General features: G+C 42.1%; 2 protein-coding genes and 2 long non-coding RNA genes across 7 annotated transcripts in view; 3 read left to right on the top strand and 1 right to left on the bottom strand.

The window, feature by feature from the left end:
* The first annotated feature begins 1,076 nt into the window (after window positions 1–1,076).
* On the top strand, window positions 1,077–7,420 carry LOC311437597. Its single transcript, XR_014693563.1, has 4 exons — window positions 1,077–1,158; window positions 3,998–4,034; window positions 4,600–4,826; window positions 6,048–7,420. It is a non-coding gene; the product is annotated as an uncharacterized lncRNA (long non-coding RNA).
* Window positions 1,481–2,521, top strand: LOC311437598. Its single transcript, XR_014693564.1, has 2 exons — window positions 1,481–1,613; window positions 2,317–2,521. It is a non-coding gene; the product is annotated as an uncharacterized lncRNA (long non-coding RNA).
* Window positions 7,421–17,961: 10,541 nt separating the features above from the next.
* Window positions 17,962–20,730, bottom strand: OIP5 (Opa interacting protein 5). Its single transcript, XM_084521026.1, has 5 exons — window positions 20,434–20,730; window positions 20,293–20,359; window positions 19,669–19,791; window positions 19,026–19,107; window positions 17,962–18,274 (listed from the first exon to the last, which is right to left on the bottom strand). The coding sequence occupies exons 1-5, from the start codon at window positions 20,690–20,692 to the stop codon at window positions 18,107–18,109; spliced, it is 699 nt and encodes a 232-aa protein (XP_084377152.1). The 5' UTR covers window positions 20,693–20,730; the 3' UTR covers window positions 17,962–18,106.
* Window positions 20,731–20,919: 189 nt separating this feature from the next.
* NUSAP1 (nucleolar and spindle associated protein 1) overlaps window positions 20,920–21,331 on the top strand; it is a 12,698-nt gene continuing 12,286 nt past the window's right edge. For all 4 annotated transcript variants that reach the window (XM_084521021.1, XM_084521019.1, XM_084521020.1 and 1 more), the window contains exon 1: window positions 20,920–21,126. In XM_084521021.1, the coding sequence (XP_084377147.1) occupies window positions 20,935–21,126 (192 nt within the window). In that variant the 5' untranslated portion in view covers window positions 20,920–20,934. The remainder of the gene's footprint in view (window positions 21,127–21,331) is intronic.

Genomic DNA, 21,331 nt, shown 5'->3' with positions numbered 1-21,331 from the left:
CTGACTGAGGAGTGTTGTTAGTAACCTTCCTGAGGAAAAGACTTGAGAAAGAACGTGCCCTTTACTAGCCAAGGATAAACTACAGAAACGTGATGTGCTGGTTTCAGAGCTCAGGCTGCCTGCAACTGAATATCTTATTTACTGTACTAGTCTGTGTATTTGACTTGTGAATTAAAACGTGGTAGATGATAAGGGGGTTTTACAGAATAGGTGTTAGTTGTGATGGATTTTAAGCTGAACATAAATGAAGCTGTACAGATGTAAGCAGTTCCCTAAAGTCTCATTTCTAGCATAAAATGAAATAATTTGATCACAGGCTTGGCTTATAAAGAAGGGAAGTAAAAATAATGTTAAGTTCCCTGACTTGTAAGGGGAAAAAATAAAGGTCTGCATTCTACGCTTTGAAGGTACAACTTCAGTTATAACTGCTGTGTAGATGGGATATGGATGTTATGCTGCCGTGGATGTGATGTTTAAGTTGGCAGCAGGGTTTTATTTGGGGTGGGGATGGGCACTAAACTGCCACCCGGTAAAGCGGGCGTTACGGGGCTGAGGACGTCAGAAGGTTCCAGCAGCGCGAGCCGTTAGCACCGCATCGCCGCTGCCTGCGGGTGGTCCTCGGCGTTCCTCAGGGGGTAAGCGCAGCTCAAGTATAAGATTATTGCTGCTTTAACCCAAAATAGATAAATAAAGGCAGCAAGTGCCACAGACACCGCCGCCGTGACGGGAGGCGGGCCCGCGGGGCGCTCGGAGTGTCCCTGAGGGGCCGCAGGGCCCCCTCAGCGCCTGGCGGCCCCTTTAAATCCCCTCAGAGGTCACCGGAGGATTCTCCTCCGGCCGGCCCCGCCCGCGCGGCTGCAGCCACTCGCTTGGCAGCCGTGTGCCCGCCGCGCGGCCAATCGGAGGGGAAAGCCTCGCGGAGGGGCGGTGACCCTCCGCGATGGACGGCGCTGCCGACCAATCAGCCGCGAAGCCTGGCGGGTAGACGCGCGGGAGCGGCGCCCGATAGGCTGGCGGCCGAGGGGGCGGGCCCGGCGTCGCCTGGGCGCCGCGAGCCCCCCGCCGGGTGGCCGGGGTGAGGAGGGGAAGATGGCGGCGTGAGCGCAGCGGGCGGAGCGGCCGGGGCCGGCCGGGCCCCGCGGCTCGGGCCGCGCTCAGGTGAGCGCCCGCCGCCGCCCGAGGGGCCGGGCGGGGCCGGGCGGGGGCAGCGGGCGCGGCCGGGCGGCTCCCGGCCTCCCGCTGCGCTGGGGGCCCGGGCTGCGAGCGGGGCCGGCCGCCGCCCTCACCCCTCAGGGGCCGGCCGGGAGGGCCGCGGGGCTGCGGCGCGCTGAGGGGAGCGGGGGCAGCGCGGGGCGGCTGCCGGGGCTTTCCCTGAGGCAGCGCCTGCACGCCCGGCTCTGGGGCGCCCGGAGGTGCTCGGGCGGCACGCTCGGAGTGCCCTGCGCCACGGAGCGGTGCTGGTCGGGTCCGTGTTGTGAGCGGGGGGAGCCCTCCTGAAACCGGAGGGATCCATCCAGCGTGGGAGTCCTCGCGGTTTATGTCTTAGAGCAGTGCTTGAGAATTCTGGTTCATCGCGTTAGCCTGAGTGGCTGCGTTTTCAGTGTGAATGTCGGGTAAAAGTTAAAAAATAATAATAATAATTAAAACACCTAAACGAGAAGCACAGCTTCAGATCCTGAAGAGACGTGGTCTGTTATCCTACATAACCGATAAAGAAGGTGTTTGTAACCGATAAAATAACGCAAAAGAAACGTAACAAGTGTGGTTGTGGCAACTACTTCTGAAAGCGGTAGCCACTTAAGAGAAAATTTTCCAAAGGAATATTTTACCGTGTGATATATTACATATCTGTGCCTTGTGCTATGTTATTCACCTGGTAATAGCAGCTCACGGGCAACACAGCATTAAGGCACAGTGTGCTGCTGCTGGTGAATGCCTACGTGTACAGGTCTGCGTGTGAGCTGTTAGAATATGCCAAGGGATTTGCCTTTGGCACGTTACATACAAAGATAACTCTGCTTTATGCTATAGTTAGAAGAATAATAAGCTGTCAACTTTCTTTCATGTGAAGTTATACAGTATTTTTAGCAGTAAGTAAGTACACTTGGATTAATATTTATTCTTAATTGCTTTGAATGCTTAAGAACTGTAAGAATTAGCATCAAAAAAATAACCAGAGTTTTCTGTTACCCTGGCTATGTCAAACCAACTCTGTGCACTGCTTTAAAATTTTGCTCACAGTGCTGTGAGCCTGTGCAATACAGAGATTTGCAGGAGTAAGCTGTGTCTCTTACGATGGTAACCTCTCATCTCAAGGGTGTCAAAAAGCAGGGGCCAACTAAGGCTAAGCATTCTGCCTGAATCCGTGAAGAGTCTGGAGTCTCTCTTGAACACCTCCCACGTTCATTCTTAAAAACTTGAAACGGAACGAGCTTTGAAAGGAGTCTTGATGTGTTGGCGGTTAGCTGAATGCAAGATACAGAGGCCCACACAGTCTTTGGAGGATTGATTTAAAAAAGAACCACAAAAACTCTCTAAAATGGGATGTGCAGGTAGGGATGTTTCTTTGCTTAAACAGCATTCAAAGGGCCCTTTGGTGTGTGTATCGTGGAATAGAAATCTCAGCTGTAAAATGGTCATCTCCTGCTGTAGGAAGTATTATTATTATTCCTACCCTATTGTGCTAAAAGCATAGGAAATATGCATTGGAAACCTCATAGGAGGAGAGGGTGAATTTATTTAAAATAAAAAGTGAAACAAAACAGGTTACAGTGTCTTAGGCTCATAATCTCATAAGCAATGCCCAAGACATCTATCTGCCAGCCAGGCATCATAGCAGAGGTGTTTAAGCCATGTGTCCAGCAGTCAGGGGCCCCTTGCAGAGGACAAGGGACATCAGCGTGTCCTCTGGACTCCTAGGTTGGTGACTTCTGTGTTCCCAATAAGCCCTAGTGTACACTGTTGGAGGTGACGGTGACCTGTGTCTCCACCCTGTCCCTCTCTGTATCCAGATCTGTGCATCTTCTAAAATTGCAGGGGGATGTGCTGGGGTTTGGAGGAATTGCTATGTGGGGTCCTGGCAACACAAGCCCTCCTGAGAGCCCTGTCCTTCTTCTGTGTCCTGTTTGGAGCCTCCGTGCCCAGGCACTCCCTTTCTTTCTCCAGTTCTACTACAGTTTGCTCTAGTGCTGCATAGAGTGGATTTATATACCTTTTTAAAAGTAGAGAGAGAGGTGGGGGCAAGTGACAGTGTAGAGAGGTAACACTGGGAAATTTTTGGAACCATTTTGGAAAGCCAGATCTGTTGGGTAACTTAAAACTGTGTTAGGGGTGTGGTGAAACTTAGTAGCATAGCTGCATACTCTTCATTGTAGTATCCCTTCCGTTTCTCATGTGCTGGTTGTGTCAGTAGATTGACTTTATTTTCCCCCCAAAGTTCGTGGAAATTAACTTGTAGTTACTGTAGAGCAAAAGAAATATGACTGCCCAATAGGTCAAAACAAGACTTCAGTTATTTTGAAGGTGTAGAATGAGTAAAAAGAAAACCTAACTTTTCAAAGATTGGCACTGGGAATTGTCTCATTTCCATCAGCCTGATATGTAAGCTTATGTATGATATGTAACTGATAATTGTCAAATTAATTTTTTTGTGAATCGTTTGGTTCCTTAATGTCTTGAGGTCTCATAGTGCTTGTCAGGTTCTTGGGGGAGGACTTGAATTGGGTGGGTGAGAACTGACGACAAGAGGATGGAACAAGATCTTGGATCTTCGCTACTTAGGTGTGACTCACTTGACCATCCTTTTCCTTATTCTGAAAGAGGAGTGTGGCTGTAAACATTTGAAAAGTAACATCAACATGTTTAGTGTAGACTATCTGACAATGTTAGCTGGTTCCCAGAAGGTATAGATAATCTTCTGTGCCTTGTGCATGTAATGATCTGTTATCTGAAGAGCTTCATAGATACGAATTTAATTTGTTCATCTCTTTCTTTCTAGGTTCCCCAAAGAGAATGTTGAATGGTGAAAAATGATGGTGAGTAAAGCCATAAGGTTATTTAGGTACTAAATACACAATACTAAACTTGTCACTTTTCTTTCCCTTCCCCTTCTTTTTTTTCTTTACCAAGAAATCAGTTATTGAAATTTTATTTTTTCTTAGGACACTCAGAGAACTGGAATGCTGCCACAGTGTCAACTTTCAGCTTGTGCTTGACTTGAAATAAACCTCTACTTAACTATATATATTTTAACAAAAATAAATGCTTCGAAAGTTACAAAACACCTGTTCCATGCTGTCATTTTACTTTGCTAAGAGACACTAATTGTGCAATTGCATTAGCTTAGAGTAGTGATCTTAAAGGTTTGTTATTTGTTAAACACTAGGAGTGGAAGAACAATAATGTAACCAAATGTCAGTTATCAAGTCAAAGAAAGTAAATTCAAAAATTCTAAGGATAACGATCAAAGTCTAAAATTTCAATTTATTTATTTATTTCCCCAGTAAATTAAGCAAAGATATTCTGGTAGTTAAGGTATGTAACAGAGTGTTAGATTCTATCCTTGGCTCTGCTACAAACCTTTTACATGTTTTGTTGCAGCTCCGCAGGTCTGCTTTTCCCCACCTTCATATCAAGAGTAAGACCCATCAGCATGGGCATGGATAGTCAAGCTTATGATCAGCTGAAGTATTTGAGTGCCTCGGAGAGCAAGTGATGGTGACGTGTGGTGTTTTGCCATTTCCATAGTCTACTCACTACTTCTAACACAGGAGTTGAAAATTATCGCCAGAAGATTATTTCTGAACTTGATCAACTAAAGGATTAAGGTAATTAGAATAATAAAAGGAAGTCAACGAAAGGCCAGAGAAAAGAGAGGAAGGAGGTAGAAAATATGATGTGTCCTCATGCACTTATATTTGAGAAAGAGAAACCAAAGAAAACATTTCCTCTTTCACATCACTCATTGTTGTACAGGAGAGTGGTAGTTTGTTTTTTTTTTTTTCCTGGCACTATGCAGAATTGCATTCATGTTACCTTCTAATCCAAGCTGGCATCAAACTTAAAGGAAAAAATCCATGTCTTAACAGTTTCTGTGACTAGGCAGTACCAGGTGTGCCACTGGTGAAAGGCCAGGAGGTCAGTGACAAGACAGCGGTTGTTGAAGTATGTCTACACTGTGGACAAGAGGGGAGAAATAGGTTTAAAAAAAAAAAAAAAAAAAAAAAAAGGACCTAATCTGTGGATTTTACAGCTGTCATAAGTGTGTTTTTCCTCTACGGCACTGACAGTGTTGTAGTAATTAGGTGATTGTTTGTAGTCTTTTTGAATTGTGACCCACTATAGCAGAACTTATTCTCTCTGTGTGCAATGCCATTACACATTGTCCTATCGCCTCTTTTAGGTACTGGAGGACCATTATAAGGTCTCCCCAGAGCCTTTTCTTCTCTGGGTTGGGATCAACTCTTTATCAGGGAGCGTAGTGTTAGGACAAGGGGTATATTCGGAAGAAATTCTTTACTCAGAGGGTGGTGAGGCACAGGAGCAGGTTGCCCAGAGAAGCTGTGGCTGCCTCATCCCTGAAGGTGTTCCAGGCCAGGCTGGATGGGGCTTTTGGCAACCTGGTCTGGTGGGAGGTGTCCCTGCCCATGGCAGCGGGGTTGGAACCAGATGATCTTTAAGGTTTCTTCCAATCCAAACCATTTGATGATTCTGTGTGTGTTTAGGTGAATACCTCAGTATTGCCATGTTACGTGTCAGAGCCACAGTTATGAAGCCTCAGAGCTTGTTAACACCAGTATATTTTTGGGTGCGCTGCTTCTGAGTAGGCGTATAGTTCAGCATTTCTGTAGTATTGCATTAGCCAGCTTATGGACATACACAGTTAGATATAAAACCTTATAGAACAGGGGATTATTGCAGTTTGTGAAGCCAACTTTTTTTTTCTGTTAGGCTCAGATTTTTAAAGTAATGAACCAGCAGGCATTTTAATGTGTAATGTATTTTATTCTGTCTCCTGACCTCTCCTCTCTTTCATTTTGGAATTCCAGATCCTTGCTGAAATTTAAGAAGATGATAGTCCTGTTGCTTGCTCGTAGGCTGTGAGATGTGGACATGTCTCTCCTAGCAAGCAAAAACTTGTCCTTCACTTCCATGGAGCTGCATGAACAAAGATCTCTTCACTTCCTGCGTCAACCATCTCACCCAATGCTTAATTCCCCAGATGACTTCTCCCACAAAAGCAACCCTGCTGCTATATCAAAACTCAAAAGCAGAGTAACAGAAATCAGCGTTTGTTTCCCTGAAGAAATGTCTTCTGTGCCAGCTCTTCATCCAGCTTTCTGCATTCTGTTTTAAAATGAGAAAAACTTTGAAATCAGATGGAAGTGGAAGCTGATGTTCTGATATCTATCTCCTTCTTCATTTTAGGAAGGATAAGTTCTTCACTGTGTCATACTGGAATTCCTGGCATATATAGTGTCTGCATGCATTGCCATGCCAAACTTGACATGTATGAAAAGTTTCAGCAGGAAACGAGGACATATTTTCTGCTCTGACATACAGAAGAAACTTAGCAAACAATTGGAGAAGTCCCATTACAGGTATTTTGTAGCCCAGGAACCTGGCTTGACTTTGTAGATAGATGTCTTGATGTCAACTCGCATAAAGCAGCTAATGCAGAGGAACAACAGCAGAATCACCTTGTCTATAGCGTGTAACAGCATCATCCCAATCTGTGATCAAAATGTAGATTTGCATGTGTAAACCCACGTAAGTGCTGGATATGAAGAGCTTGCACCAGAAGGAGAAATTACTCTGCACCACTTCATTTTTAGCAAAGAAAAATGAAGCTTTAAAGACCTTCAGGGTTACAGGATAATGATTAGGTTTGTGTTACATCATTCTCTCCTTCTGGCTTTTTATAAATCCTTAGCAGCAAAAGGAACAGTCTACAGTTGAAAAGATGGGGCAGAATTTCTTTCTTTATTTAAAGAAATTAACTGGTGGGATGGAAGAGACCGGAGGTGTAAAGTTGCGGTTTGTCCGCTCAGCTTCCTTTCCACAGTTTCAGCTTTTCATACTGCTGATGGAATCAGATACTTTTTATTCTTCTGTGACTGAGAACTGAGATGACCTGTATGTTTCCATCATCTAGGCCCGGTAGAACGAGCTGGTAGCCATGTAAGAGGTATGGCTTGACGGAGAGCAGAAATGCTTAGGCCGGGCCTTTTTCTGGTTCCCCCTATTCCTTCCCAATCTAAGGCGCTATCTGTTGTTCTTATGTTTACACAAGATTCTTTGTCTACATCATTTGTGATTATATAGGATATTCTCGATCATTCTGAGGTGGGAGTTTGTACTGTTCACATGCTCCTTGCTATGGTATGGTATATGGCAAGTAAGGTTTCTTGGCAAAAAGAAATCTCCATTTCAAGTCTGGAGCTCTTACTGCACCTTAATCCACACTTGTGATTTAGAAAATGTGATTTACTAGCTTAAAATATTTTAAAATTTGGATCAAATAAAGATATATAGGTTCTGTTAATAGGTTTGGGGAAATAATAGCATGGTCGGGGGGTGGAGTGTTTTTTTGTTTTGGTTTGTTGTATTTTTCATTTTAGAAAACTGCTGGAGAGAGCCAGACAGCCTGAAAATGGCTGAAAAAGCCAACAGTTGAAACCCTTCTTAAATCTTCATGGTAGATTGCGAGGGCAGCATTGCGATACTTAAAATGTAGTGGAATTTTATGGGGACCACGTTCCACAGCAGAGTAAGGATGAGTGTTGGTGGTGATCCTGGTCTTTGGGGTAAAGTTAGATCTGTGTATAGACTTGCATTGTAACTGTAAGATTTAATGGCAGCTTTATCCATTGTTTGTTTCCAAGAAGCAAAGATCAGACATGAAAGCTAAGGAGAATAGGAAAGGCACTGTGTATCAAAATAATGCCAACTGTAATGAGCGGAGAGGTGCACTAAAATTGTATGCAACATTGCAATGAGCCGTTTCTTTTATTAGTTTAGATGAGTTACGTTAATCCTGGTGAGGCAACCACCAACTTGGCCTGATTTCTTTTAAGCATATAGGATGTCTTTGCTGAAAATGGTCTGAATTTTCTGGTTTTAGATGCAACTAGAAAAGCACACTTAATTTTAGGTCCTACTTTTGTTGAAACCAATAGGATTTAATGTAGATGTCTGTAGAAGCAGGATCCATCTCTAAGTGATGGAAAATACTTTTAATATCATAGGATTATATGTTGTTGGAAGGTATCTGGTATAGGAAACATCTGATCCTAAATGTGGGAAATTCCTTTTCTTCCTTTTGCCCATACTTGTCCTTCCGACATTAGAGCTAGCAGTTGTTTCTTGCATAGCTGGGTGACAAAATACTTGGGGGACAGGAATGTATTTTTATCTTCTGTGGATATGTACAAAAACTAAGAATTTTTCTGACTAGAGAGTGGACAATTCACGTTACTTGATTTCCACATCCATAAGAATAACCCTCAACATTTTGTAACCCTGCATTGTAACAACAACAACAAACCTACAATTTTTTCCTGACTCCTAACCCAGATAACGTAAGAACATAAGCTTTCAAGTTTACTTTTAGAACATAACGTTTTTAGCAGGGCTAAAGATCTGTGGCTTTCACAGAACCAATACTCCAACAATGCATGCCCAGAAGACCCCCACAGCCGTACCTTTCCAGCCAGCTTCTTTATAAAAGTGCTGTGTTAGGAAATGCTGCCTCAGCCTACCTACTTTTTCTTGCTCCACTTTTTCTCTATGTTGGTTGGAAATCTTCCCATGTGAAAGATTACAAAAACAAGGGGCATGTGCAATAGATCATATATATATACATATATATATTTTAATACTTGTGGACAAAATGATGTTACAAGTTGTTTGAAAACAACAAAATCACCAATGTCTTCCATTTTGAGATGTGTATAGTTCCATAAGCATTAGTGCTTTGTAGCAAACAGTAGTGCCATGTTAGGATCAGTGCATGAGCCTAGTAGTATTTTTACAATTTCAGAGTGACAAATTTATTAATAAGCAGTGATGATAATGTAATTAACAATAGAAAGGATACAGTAGAAATGTCACAAACATGGTCTAAATATGCAGTATCCTCCCTGTGACAGTGGTAATGCTATCTTTAGAAAGTGAATGCATTCACTTAATGGGCTTCATAGAGTCATACTTAACTTTGTTTTTAGTATTTCTGTCCAACTGCAATAGTAAACTAGTGTATGTAAGCGTCCAGAATTCTCATCTCTGTCACCAGTGATTCTTTTCATTTTAGTCTTTGTTGAAGGTGTTTTCTTCTATGAGCAGCATTTTCCATTTAATTATTACCCATCCTACGATATACTTAGAATTAAGAATGTGATAAAGAGTTTGTGTGTGTTTTGTGCACATCTCTACTACCTTAATATTATTTACAAAATCTGTTAAGTAGGAAAAAAAAACCCAACAAATCCAATTACATAATTATTAAAACCAGTTAAACATTATCCTTTTCATCTACTAAGTTAGTTACTGGTTGCAAAATGCTTTCTTCCAATTATAAGTAGAATACTTTTGTCCATTATTGCAGGAATGGAAAACCTTTTTTTTTTTTTTTTTCCTGAAGTCCTATTGAATCTTTTAACACCTTTGGTGGATCCTGCATTTACACACATCTTAATAAGAGAGAATATAATAGGATTAAGGGCTGTTGAAAACCAACATTGCAGACTGCATCTGTTCAGCAGGCTATATCTAGTCATAGATTCCCCACCCCTGTATTGTTGAGAATTCAATATCCTGTGTTTTGGGTAACTTCCAGTATTGCTTTCCAGCTCTAATCTCAAATTTAATAACTTATGTCTCTCCCTCTGCTTTTTTCAGAAGGAAAGTTTAGACCAGGAAATGTTCAAATGATTTAGCACGCAATGGGCAGCTTGGACTGGTGAAACAAGAGACTGGTATGATTCCTGAGATGAGTGATGCTCTGTGGATGGCATTCTCTCATTTCCTAGGAAAAAATAAGTCTTATTTGATACCAGTGTTGCTCTTCACGCATTTCTTTTACAAGAACAAAATTCTCTGTCACTTTAGAGAGGATACTGCATCTTTTTTCCCTGAGACCTGCCTGTAAATGGCCACTAGGAGGAGGGAGGGAATGGGTAGCTTGGTTTTGTAATTTTAATAGGATGTATCGCTAAAGTAATTAATCAAGTAGCATGTTCTTTGGTGCAAAACCAGTAATCCTTGCAGAGTTAATGTATGTAACAAACCCCCCACCTCGACCCTCTGCATGTAATAAGTTTCCAAGAAAACTGGGTGGTTGGGCCATTTACAGCAGAGCTCTGGGGGACCTGTGCTCAGAGTTAGGTTCAATTCTGAACAGAAGTAGCTGTACCATTGAATAAAGTAGTTTAGTGCTTGGGAGAATCAATTGAAAAATACCTCTGAAACTGGAATGCAAAATAGCACAGTATGTAGGGGGAAGAATCCCTGATGCAAACAAAGCCATAAGATGATTTAATAAGAAAATAGAACTTTAGTAGCAATAACTGTTTTGCATGTGATAGTAAATAACTTGCATTAGCAAGACTGTACAGTAGAGTAGGTGGGTAATAACCAAATAAGTTTGTGGCGCTCTGTGCTGCAGGGAGTTGCATGAAAAGTCTCTTTTCCTAAGATGGGTGAATTCCTCTTAATGTTCCTCTCATTGGAGGGAATTTGGCACTTGAATACTTAGTTAATGAACCTGATATTAGAAAACAAACTGTTTAGCTTTGTCACACATCTGAAGCACTGTCAGTGAGTGCCGGGGGAAGCGCAGACAGTTCTTTCTGAAAGGGTAGCTTGTTTCCCTTTTTTATAGTCTAGCACTTGCTCAGTTTTTCTGAGGGGAAACTAAACCCTTCCAAATACTGGACTGTGGAAAGAACTTGGTTCTGAAGTTAGAATGCATTTTATTGCAGGTGGTACTTATTTTTGTTTAAAAAGACCAACCTGAAATAGCAACAGGCCTTTTAAAAAAAACACACATTATCTAATTATTTGACACTGAAAACATCTGTTCATTCCAAAGGACAATTGTAGGATACTAAAAATGTTACCCTGCAGCAAAAATAATTTTAGACTTGCTAAACACTCTGTTTCAAGCCATTGATTTCTGTTAATGCCTGAAGTTTTGCAGAGACAAGTACGGTGAAGCCTCCGGTAACAGAAAGGGATATTGATCTACAGCTGTAGCCTCTGCACCAGCAAAGTATCTGCGATCAAAGGGTTACATAGAAGAGCCCCAGAAGTGCTAAAATGTCCATAGTTGATGCTGTTTTCCGTGCAGATACATGATCTATAGAGACAGCGTGGCCCAGCAGATAATAGTGTGTTCCTAACAGAAGTGTCGCATCAGAAGTTGAGATCTATCTGGCTAGATTTCTTCTAGAAAGTTGAAGGAGTTTGGAATGTAACTTCCAGCTGAAGGGAAGCCTCTGATGTTCTGAAATTCCATAGGTGAAGCCTTCTGGCTCTTTGTAAGTTGATAGTGGGACTGGTAAGGGCTGTGAATGTTTCTACAGCATAATGTAATTAAGATAAGCATGAGCATATCTAAATTAAGTGTTGGCTAATATGTGTATGAAAACTAACTGATCTGGAAAGTTATAATCAGCTTAAATTCCAGCTATTGCATTATTGATAAACTTGGAAGCTGGCCACAGGGAACCTTAATTTGATTGTGATCTGATTACATTAAATAAATTATAACTTTCTTGTAGTCTGTGGTCAGCAAGTACATTTACATAATGAATTAATAATGAAAACATGGTCACGTTCAGACTTCAGAAGTATGAACTTTGCGGCTGAGTAGAAATTTTCAAGGCTTTATTCATTTAGAGAAGGGGGTAGGAAGGGAAATGGAGACTGATGTAACCAGGCGAGCTATCTGCGTATTCTTCCCAGTTCAGATTTAATAGTGATCTGAATTCCATGGGGTACTATATTAGAAATCAGTATTCACAGCCACAAAGGAAACCCCATTGCCTTTCAGCTGTCATGCTATGGTATGCCTTTTGCTCCAAACCCCTTGATTTCACTGCTGCTAAAACTAAGTAGCAGTGCTACATGCTCCCACACTGCAGCGTGGGGTATCAAAAGTGCAGTGACCGCTACTGCCATGACCCCGCTGGCATTACTGAATGCAGGTGATACGTGTGGGTACTGTCCCTTACCCAGTGGTTCTGCTGTAGAAGATGTAGCCAGTACTTGTGTTGGGAATTGCAGCTTGAGGATTGCAACTTCTGCAGCTGAGCATAATTATCAAATTTAGGACAAAAAAAAATGGTTTGCAGACAACTTGATAGTGAGTGACAACAAATTGTACCTTGCTTCAGGACATTGACACTTTATGCAAGGGTTACATTGACAAGAGCTGACAGTGGTTTTGAGCAGAGAAGGGTGGAAGAGAAGAGTTTTTGATGGATAACCAATTTTACCAATAACAACTTCCCTAGGAAAGAGTTTTGTCTTCCTTCAAAACCTAATAATCCTGCTTGCTGTTCAGGTACAGAGCTGCATAAATGGCAGTTCGAGTTAGATTCCCCTGCTTTTCTTTTACTGAATGATCCAGCGTATTGCCCCTATAGCACTTTGGCACACAAAAGCCAGCAGTCGAACCAGGGTGTCTCATTTAACAGTGCAGAACACTACCCAGGAATTCTGCTTTCTATTCCCTTTCAGTCTGCTCAGCACTTACCTCCTGAGTTTTAGAGAAAGCGTAGGTGTACTTGACGTAAGCAAGGAGCGTGTTTCCGTCTCTGAGCCTATGTACCAGGTTATAGGATAGACAGATTCCCTAAGGCTTTACATTTAAGGTTAAAGATAAAAAGGTAACTTACTGTTCAGTGTGTCCTGTGTAAGTCTTATCTGCTTCTTTCCTCTTCCCCTCCAAACGAGTGTGTTTGCAGGTCAAATAAAAGAAGGCCAGTTTGTGATGCCTTAGGCATAAAGAAGTGCATGGAGAAACTGAAGGAAAGTGGCACAGGCCCACAAACGAAATCTTAGAGCTAGTATTCTAATTATGCATGATTCAAAATGTCTAGTGTAATGTAGTTATTACCAGTAAATTGAGATATGCATTTATACATAACGAAGCAATAGGAATTAATATACCAATAGCTTGAACTTCCTGCTTTGATTCTCAAACTTTGATTCTCAAACTGTTTTTTTGTTTTTTTTTTTTGTCGTTAATTTTTTTTTTTAGAGAATGTGCTGCCTCTGTAGAGAAAGGGGCAGAATGTATAGATAGGGACAGAAGCATGGCACCAAAACTGTAAATCAGGAACCAGGATCAGCAGAACTCGCCTTTATAACCTCTTGTCTGGTTCATTTTAGTGCCCTGAGCATGTAAAAAGCAGGGCATGGACTAAGCATGTTTAAGGGCGAGATGAGGTTTCTCACCTGCTGCAGCTGTAGCAAGGAAAAGGGTGCAGAGTTTCTTTCAAGGTGCAGGGGGGGAGCAACTGGTAAAACCCACAGTAACAGAAACAACGGACTCAAATTGAGTGTAGTATTTGCCAGACAGTAGGTGATAAGCTTGTGCATAGTGAGAGAAATTATTTGGAGAAGACTGAAATTAATAAGCACAGTACAAATATTTCAGGTGTTGAATAGCTTTTTAATAGACAGTATTTTCAGGTAACTCTCTAGCCACATAGGCAGCTGTACTGAAGCATACTGGTACCAGCCAGCAATAATGGCACCTGCAGGAACGAACCTGAAAATACTGGTAATCTTGTATATTTTTTAAGTTCTTTGACAAAGAGATTTTTAAAAACAGAAAATGAGATTTGATCACTGAAGGTCTTTATCTTCTGCAACACAGGTTGCAATATAGTCTTTTGTTTCTTTATTTCACGTATTAAATATAAGGGAATTTGGGTGCCATTTTTCCGTAAACTTTTACTGTGCTCTCTGTAATATTTTCCAAGTCTTATAGTGGGTACTGCAGTGAATTTCTGCTGGCAGTTTGAAAATAACATAGAATGTGTGGCAGTGTCTACGTCACTTACACTTTTCCTAGTTTAAAGTATTCAATCACATAGAATACTAGCATGTTACTGCAGAACTCCATTCTTTTAGCTTAGTTTAATTTTGTAGGTGGGCTTAACTTGTGCAGAACACTTCTCCATGTACAGAGGCTCAGTCCCCTTTCTTAAGCAGAAAGAGGAAGTGTCTTGGAGGAAGAAATTGTGTGTCAAGTTAAATCTTGATCATGCTTCGTAGCCAAGCATCCATAAAGCACCATGATTTGGGTTTAGAATGGGGGCTGTGTTTTTCTCATGAATGCTTTCTAGATATACAAGAATTGCCAAATGAAGATAGGAATATTATTAGAGAATATTTAACTATTTTACAGTATCAAAGTTAGGTTAAATGAAATCCTTTGAGCCAACTTCTTCAAGCTAAAAGGGAATCTATTTCTAAAGAGGGCTTGGCGTGGCAGTTAACCATGGCCACCTAATGCCTAGAGGATATTCTTTTGAACACTTCATGTGGTTTTAAACCCTGTTACATGTTTTCTTTTGTGTGGTGAGTAAGCACTTGTATCTGTTGTTAATGCTTATCCCTTTCAATATAAAACCTGGGGAAGTAAGCTATTGTAGGACTTTAGTGAAGATATCCTCCTTTTGAGAAATACAACAGCAAAGGAGAAGTATTAATTATAGTTTCTTAAAAATTATCTTAATACTTAAAGTGGTTAGAGAAGACTTCTTATACTGAACTTCTGATGGCATTGCTCACATGGGCTAGTGGAGATTACTGGTATCACTACATACTCCCATTGCACACATTTTACATGGTAACAGTAAAAGAATGTTTCCCTGCAAATTCTGATTTTTTTTTTCCAAAAGGCAGCTTGCTTTTATATCTATGCATCTTTGAGGATTTCAAGATAAGATTTTATTCTTTTGACGCTGTAAAGAGGAACTGTTTAAAAATGAACTTGGAAACTCTGCACCTGTATACAAATTTTTTTAGCAATAAAGCAGCACAGGCTGAGAATGCACTAAAACCTGGTGTGTCATTTGTTCAACAGATAGATTAACCAAGGTACAATGCACTGTGTCTTCATTGAGGTGCAAACTGCTTCCGCTTCTGAGATGTACTTGCTGTGCCTTTGACAAAGCTTAACAATTTGAGCTAAACTTGCATATGTTGAATATCAGCTTTGGATCCAGCTGTTTCAGCAATTTTCAGACACAACAGTCTACGACTTCCTCGAAGGCAGCTGAAGAAAAATTGGCACTCCACTCAAGACAGGCAACTCACAAATAGAAGCTTCAAAGGTTGTTTTAGATGGTAGCAGGAAGCTTCTGTTGCTTGCAAGATAGACAACCTAAAAGAAGTAACTCTCAAAACTGTTTCACATATATGTGGATTGTTTATTGTTTTGGCAGCTCAAATTCCTTTGGTGGTTGGCATTTCACAACCTACAGGGAGGCACAACTTTCCTTGCTGCTGAAAGCGGTTTTGGGAAGTGCTGTAACACAGCAGCAAGATGCCACCTCATGAGGACTACGCTGAAAAAGCCATGGCTCCCAACACCACCAGCTTTCCAAAACCTCTTATGGGATTACTGACCCTTATGTGAGCTTATAAAAGATTCACTGTATGATTGCTACTTCAGTAACCTGCTATACCACCTTCAGTTGTTCCATTTTCTGCTTGCTTTTCTCAGAGAAGACAGCTGCTCGTTAGTTCACATAAGAATAAAGAGAGCTGTGGCCTGACCTTGAGATGCGTTTTTAAATCAGGTATTTATTTAAAGAGAATCCTTCCTTCCTGAGCCAGACTGACTGTGGCTGCACTGAAAGTATCAATACAGCCCTCAAGATGCCTAGCTAGAGGAGATTAGGTTCCACAGTAGGGAAAAAAAAAAATCATCACTCAGTTGTAGATTCAGGTGGAATTTGAATCTGGGACAGACTGTAGGATCAAAATCTGAATCAAATCTTTTAGGAAGAAAAATTTAAACATCACTTAAAACCTAAGACTACAGTTTAAGTTGGTGTCTTAGTAACTGTTAAGCCTAAACTAGTAAAGATGCTGTTGCACTTATTTTGCATTTTGTAAATTAAGGTGGGTTGCTTCTTGAAACAGGTTTTATTTAGAACTCTACTGCTGTGAGTGTCAGCAGATGCAACAGGCAATAGTGCCAACAAGAACCATGATTTGACAGATACAAAGGACTGCAGGGTGACTCAATGGAACTGAGGTCTTCCCAGTTCAAAGACTAGTGAAATACAATTTAAAAGCTTACAACTCACGCTATTACACAAGATATATATTTCTGAATTTCAGCATTTTTATTCTTTAAGTCGTCTTTACAACAGTAAAGATAATATAAAAAAAATGCAACTGACAACTTTCTTTTCTTCTTAGGGGTGCATACTTTGCTAAATAAAGGAAGACAATTTTACGCTTATTATACACAGTAGAAATGTGAAGTGTATAACAAGAAAAACATCAATGCAGAAACCAGAATGAAAGGGCAGAAGTGAATAGTACCATTACCTACCATGTCTCTTGGACTGATACAACAGAAGAACTGACACCTAAAAAGTAGCACAAAGGTGAAGTTTTACAAAGGAAAACACTTATATGAGATTGGAAGGATATTTGCACGAGGTGAGTTTAGTCACAAAACCCCAGTTAAAGACAAAGAGGCTGTTAAACATAATGCAGAAGTATTATAAAAATAAATTAAAAAAAAGTCTTGGTTCTTAATAATGAGTTAATATGCAACTCCAAACTTTACATGAATGTACAGTGACAACTGTTGAGAAGAACAGCTCTCCAGTTAAAGGTTCATTATAAACATAAAGATTCATAGAGCACATTTTGGAGAAGATGATAGCATTAGTCATTACAGGCAATGAAGCAGATCTTACTAGAGTGTAACATTTATTTCAGGTAGTTACTTTTGATAGCCCAAATTTAGCTGTCATTGAGAAGTACTGCATTTCTGTGCTTACACCTGTCACAGTTGTAAAACACTGATGATGACAATCATCATTTAGAGAGCAGGTACTGTTAGAATTTAACAGAGGGAGCTACTTCTCTCCCAGCAGAATAGCTCTTGATATTGTTATTGCTTAATCAGAATAAATGGAGACAATTGAGGACTTTTAATCAAAAACCAGCACACTGAACATAAGTAGTAGCATAAATACCAGCTGTCCGCATAAGCCTGCAAGATGCCTTGTAGTGAGTTTCATCCCCTCTGCTCCAAGCCTGTTACAGGAGTTATTTATTTGTAAAATAAGGCCATGAAATGCAGAGAGCGCTCGTATCATCAGCAACACAATGCAATCTGCCAATCACATATGGAAGGCAGAAAAAAGGCAGTGGCAAACTGAATCACTGGAATGAATCTGATCAAGTAAATACAACCCTCTCCAGACTGCTACATGAACCTATTAAATTTTACAGACAGTTTCAAAAATCAGCCCTTTAGGCAGCAGATGGAGGAGGAAAAGGACCCCCCAGTCTTCCAACAAACAGGAAGTAGGGACAAAGATACTCTGTCTCAGTAACTAGGGGTAAGTAGCCTTCTTTCTTTTCCATCAAATTACTTTCTAGATGCTTGGAAAAAAAGCACAACCCAATCAAAAAGCAAAGCTAATAAGTACCCATTAGGTAACTTTTACAAGACATCTCAACAGGCCATGGGAAGGCAGCAGGAAGATCATCACAGCTTCAGGAGAGCAGTGTTCCTGTGATGGACCAGAAGTAAAAGGGAAGAAAAGACTGTTCCTTGCTTTCACAGCTTCAACCCCGGACGGAAAGGCTCACATCTATCAAAGGCAGTGACTCACAGCCCAAGCTTCGTGGAGCAGCCAAAAGCTACGCGTTTTTCTGAGCACAGCTTAAGAACGTTAGGTTTTCAGCTGTTCCCCTCAGAAAAAGAGGTGCATTTAAGTCCCAATTCTTTCTGTATACAGACAGAGCAAATGATCAGCTCTCTCAAACCTGTTCTGCTGCATTATTTCCTCATAACGAACAAACTCAGTAGAGATGTAGAAACGGCCCAGGTAGTTCTTCAAAATGGCCTATTATTTTTGGTCTTGACTATTGCATATCCTGGCATTAGGGCAACTGCATCTGATGCAGAGCCATAGTTTTGTGCCATGTCCTTTTGCTTCAATTCCTCCATCTTCTTTATCAGCAATTCTAGGCGCATGTGGACCATCACAAGCTTTTCTTTCAGCTAGAAAAAAAAAAAAAGTAGTAGTAGTAAAACTAGAGAAAAATGTTATTCTAACACTGGATCTTTGAACAATCTGCCTATCTGTTATGATAACACACTTGAGGATGACAAAACTTAAGTAATGTTGTGGGCCCATTTTCATGCTTAGAAAGGAAACCAAAATAAATAAATGAACAAAAGGAACAAGTAAGCATATAAACACCCAATGCATTGGCTGTCTCCTACATACAGTAACTATATTTGAACTATGGGACAAACAATTTACTAAGTTATCAAATAACCATATTATATAATAGAACAACCAATTTAAATATCAAAAAAGAAGAGAGGATCTTGTATTGTCTCTGAAACTACAACTTGATGTTGTTGTGCTGTTTTGAGTTTACATAGCTGTAAATACAACACTGCTAGAATCCTTTTCAAGTTAACAACAGAGTATTATGTTTTTTTATTATTATTATCATTCAACAGTGACTTTTCAATTCCAGGGACAGCACAACTGGTAATATTTAGAAGCATTTAGAAAAACATTATTTTTGTTTTCAAAATGTAAAGTCCCATTCCCTCATGACAGCACTGAAGTAGCACAGAACATATGTATTCACTAAGAAATAACCTTTTGTCAGAAAGTTAGATAGAACTTGGTAAGTTCTAAGCATTGCAAATATGGTAATTGTATCCATATTTTTGGCTAATATCCAAAAATAGTATTTCTTGCTATTTTCCATACAAAGTCATGTAGAAACCTTACTTTCCCCAGTTGTTCCTTTAGGGTCAAAGCAGGAAAATTCACCTTAGATGCTTCTATTGTTATATTGTTTTTTAAAAGATAGCTAGAAAACAAATAGGGAAAAGGGAAAAAAAAAACAACAAGAACAACAATTAAAAAGATCACACAATTGTATTCCTTGTTTATAAAGATTATTTAACAAGATTTTAAAACAGATATAAAATTATTCCCTGAAGTACTCCATTGTTTACGAAAATATTTAAAAAACAAAAACCAAAAAACAATATGTTACTTTCAAATCATAAGATCCCCTCATTACCAGCCAATCATAATTTACAGTTTCTATAATGAAGTCCATTTATCATGGAACTGTTTTGATATCTTACATTAGTTAAATGGATCTGGAACTGAAGGAGATTTCAGCACTGGAAACAACTAAATTTAAACTTTTAATGTAATGTGAGGACATTCAAAAAGTTTAAGGCAAATCACATGGAGTCATGCCAACACAAACAATGTAAACACAGAGAATATTAAAATCCCACATCAATGCTCTCAGTCAAAAGTAAAGCAGCTTTGTAAACTGCAGACTCGTCGTACATCCTGCTTTAAAAACTTGCAAATTCCCATGAAATCCCTGACCATCAACATACAGGACACTCACCAGAGGATGCTGTCCTTGAAGAAACAAAATAAGCCTCGGAGATGAGCCAGGTTACTGAACGCAGAATAAAGAATGAAGCCCACCATCAAGCCACACGACCGACAGTATAATGCATTGTAGGCACTAAAAGGAAAAATGGAAAAATAACGTTATTAAACAAGTTATGACACCATGGATACTGGGGAGATGTCAGAGGACATCAAATCAAAGTTTCATTGAGACAGTAAGATAGAATATAATGCTTTATGCTTAAATAATACAGAGTGTATGAACATGGGACGTTGGGCACGTTGTCTAAGAAAATCCGTGTAATAAGTGAAGTCGCAATTAGGGATAAAAATCCACAGCGCATTGTCTCAAAATGAGTTAGGTTGTACAGATCAAACGTGATATGTGGAGAAATAGATTTAAGTTGTGAAGATCAGGTGTGGAGTGTGGTGAAATCGGGGCGATGCCTGCACCTCTGACAGGTGATGGGAAAGCTCCCCCTGCCAACGCCGAGCACCGCCTCGTGAGGAGGAGGAAAACAATCGGGTTTTTACTGAAAGCGCTGTTTTATCGTGACAGAAAGCAGCAAGAAGAGACCCGGTAATCCGGACGCGACGAGGCGGCCTTGCTACGCACCAGCCCAGCAGGGCTCCCTCCAGGCCCACCAGCAGCGCGTCCTCCCAGGCCACGTCCCCGGTGACTCCTGAGGAGAGAGGAGAGACGCCGGGTTGAGCACCGCGCCCTGCCCTGCCCTGCCCGCCCCGCCCCGGCACTGACTGAGGCAGGCGAGGAGGCCGAGCCGCCGCTCCTCCTGCGCGCACAGGTGCAGCGAGTCCCCCAGCACCGCCCGGCACCCGCGGCACTGGAACACGGCGCAGTCCTCGGGACGCAGCCCCCGGCGCCGCAGCGGAGCCTCCCCCGGCGCTGGGGATGGGGACGGAGGCGCTGGCGGGGCGGGGGGGGCCGGCGGGGGCCGCTCCGCCGTGATGACGCCGCCGATGAGCGGCTCCTGCAGCAGCCGCCGCCGCACCGCCATCTTCTCCCGCCCGGCGCTCCGGCGCGGCGCCCCGCCCTCCCCGCCTCGCGATTGGAGCGCGCTCCGGGAACGCGCGCTGCTATTGGGCGGCCGTGCTGTCAATCCTCGCTGCCTGGAAAGGGCGGTGCCGCGCCCGCTCAAGCGGCGCCTGAGCGCGTTTGAAAAAACCGGCGCGGAGGCGGCCGCGCCGCTATTGGTGGCTTCCCCTCCAAAAAACCCGCCTCCTTCTCCCCGCCGAGCCAATGGCGGTGCGCGGAGGGCGAGTTCGAACGGCGTGGGCGGGGCGTGGGCGGCGGTTGAGCGCGAGATTCGAAGTGTGGCGGTTGAGGGCTGCGGCCGCCATGGCGCTCCCCGCGCTCCAGCACCTTGAGTCCCTCAAATATGCGGAGCTCCAGCAGCTCGCCAAGGCCGCCAGCCTCAAGGCCAACCTCCGGGTGAGGCGGGGGGCGCCGCACGGCTGGGCTGGGGGTGGCTGAGCCGCGGGTGTAGGCGAGGGGCGGGCAGGGGCAGCGCTGAGGGAGCCGTGAGGGGACGGTTGGTGCCTCCTCGGCTTCGTGAGGCGGCGGTGCCCCGCCTGAGGTGCCCCGCGCCTGTCAGTGCCCGAGTGGCGTTTGGCAGTGCTGCCGTTAATGCTTGTCA

Source organism: Aythya ferina (genome assembly GCF_964211825.1).
Source record: "Aythya ferina genome assembly, chromosome: 5".
Lineage (NCBI taxonomy): Eukaryota > Metazoa > Chordata > Aves > Anseriformes > Anatidae > Aythya > Aythya ferina.
This window is presented reverse-complemented; position numbering and strand designations above follow the sequence as displayed.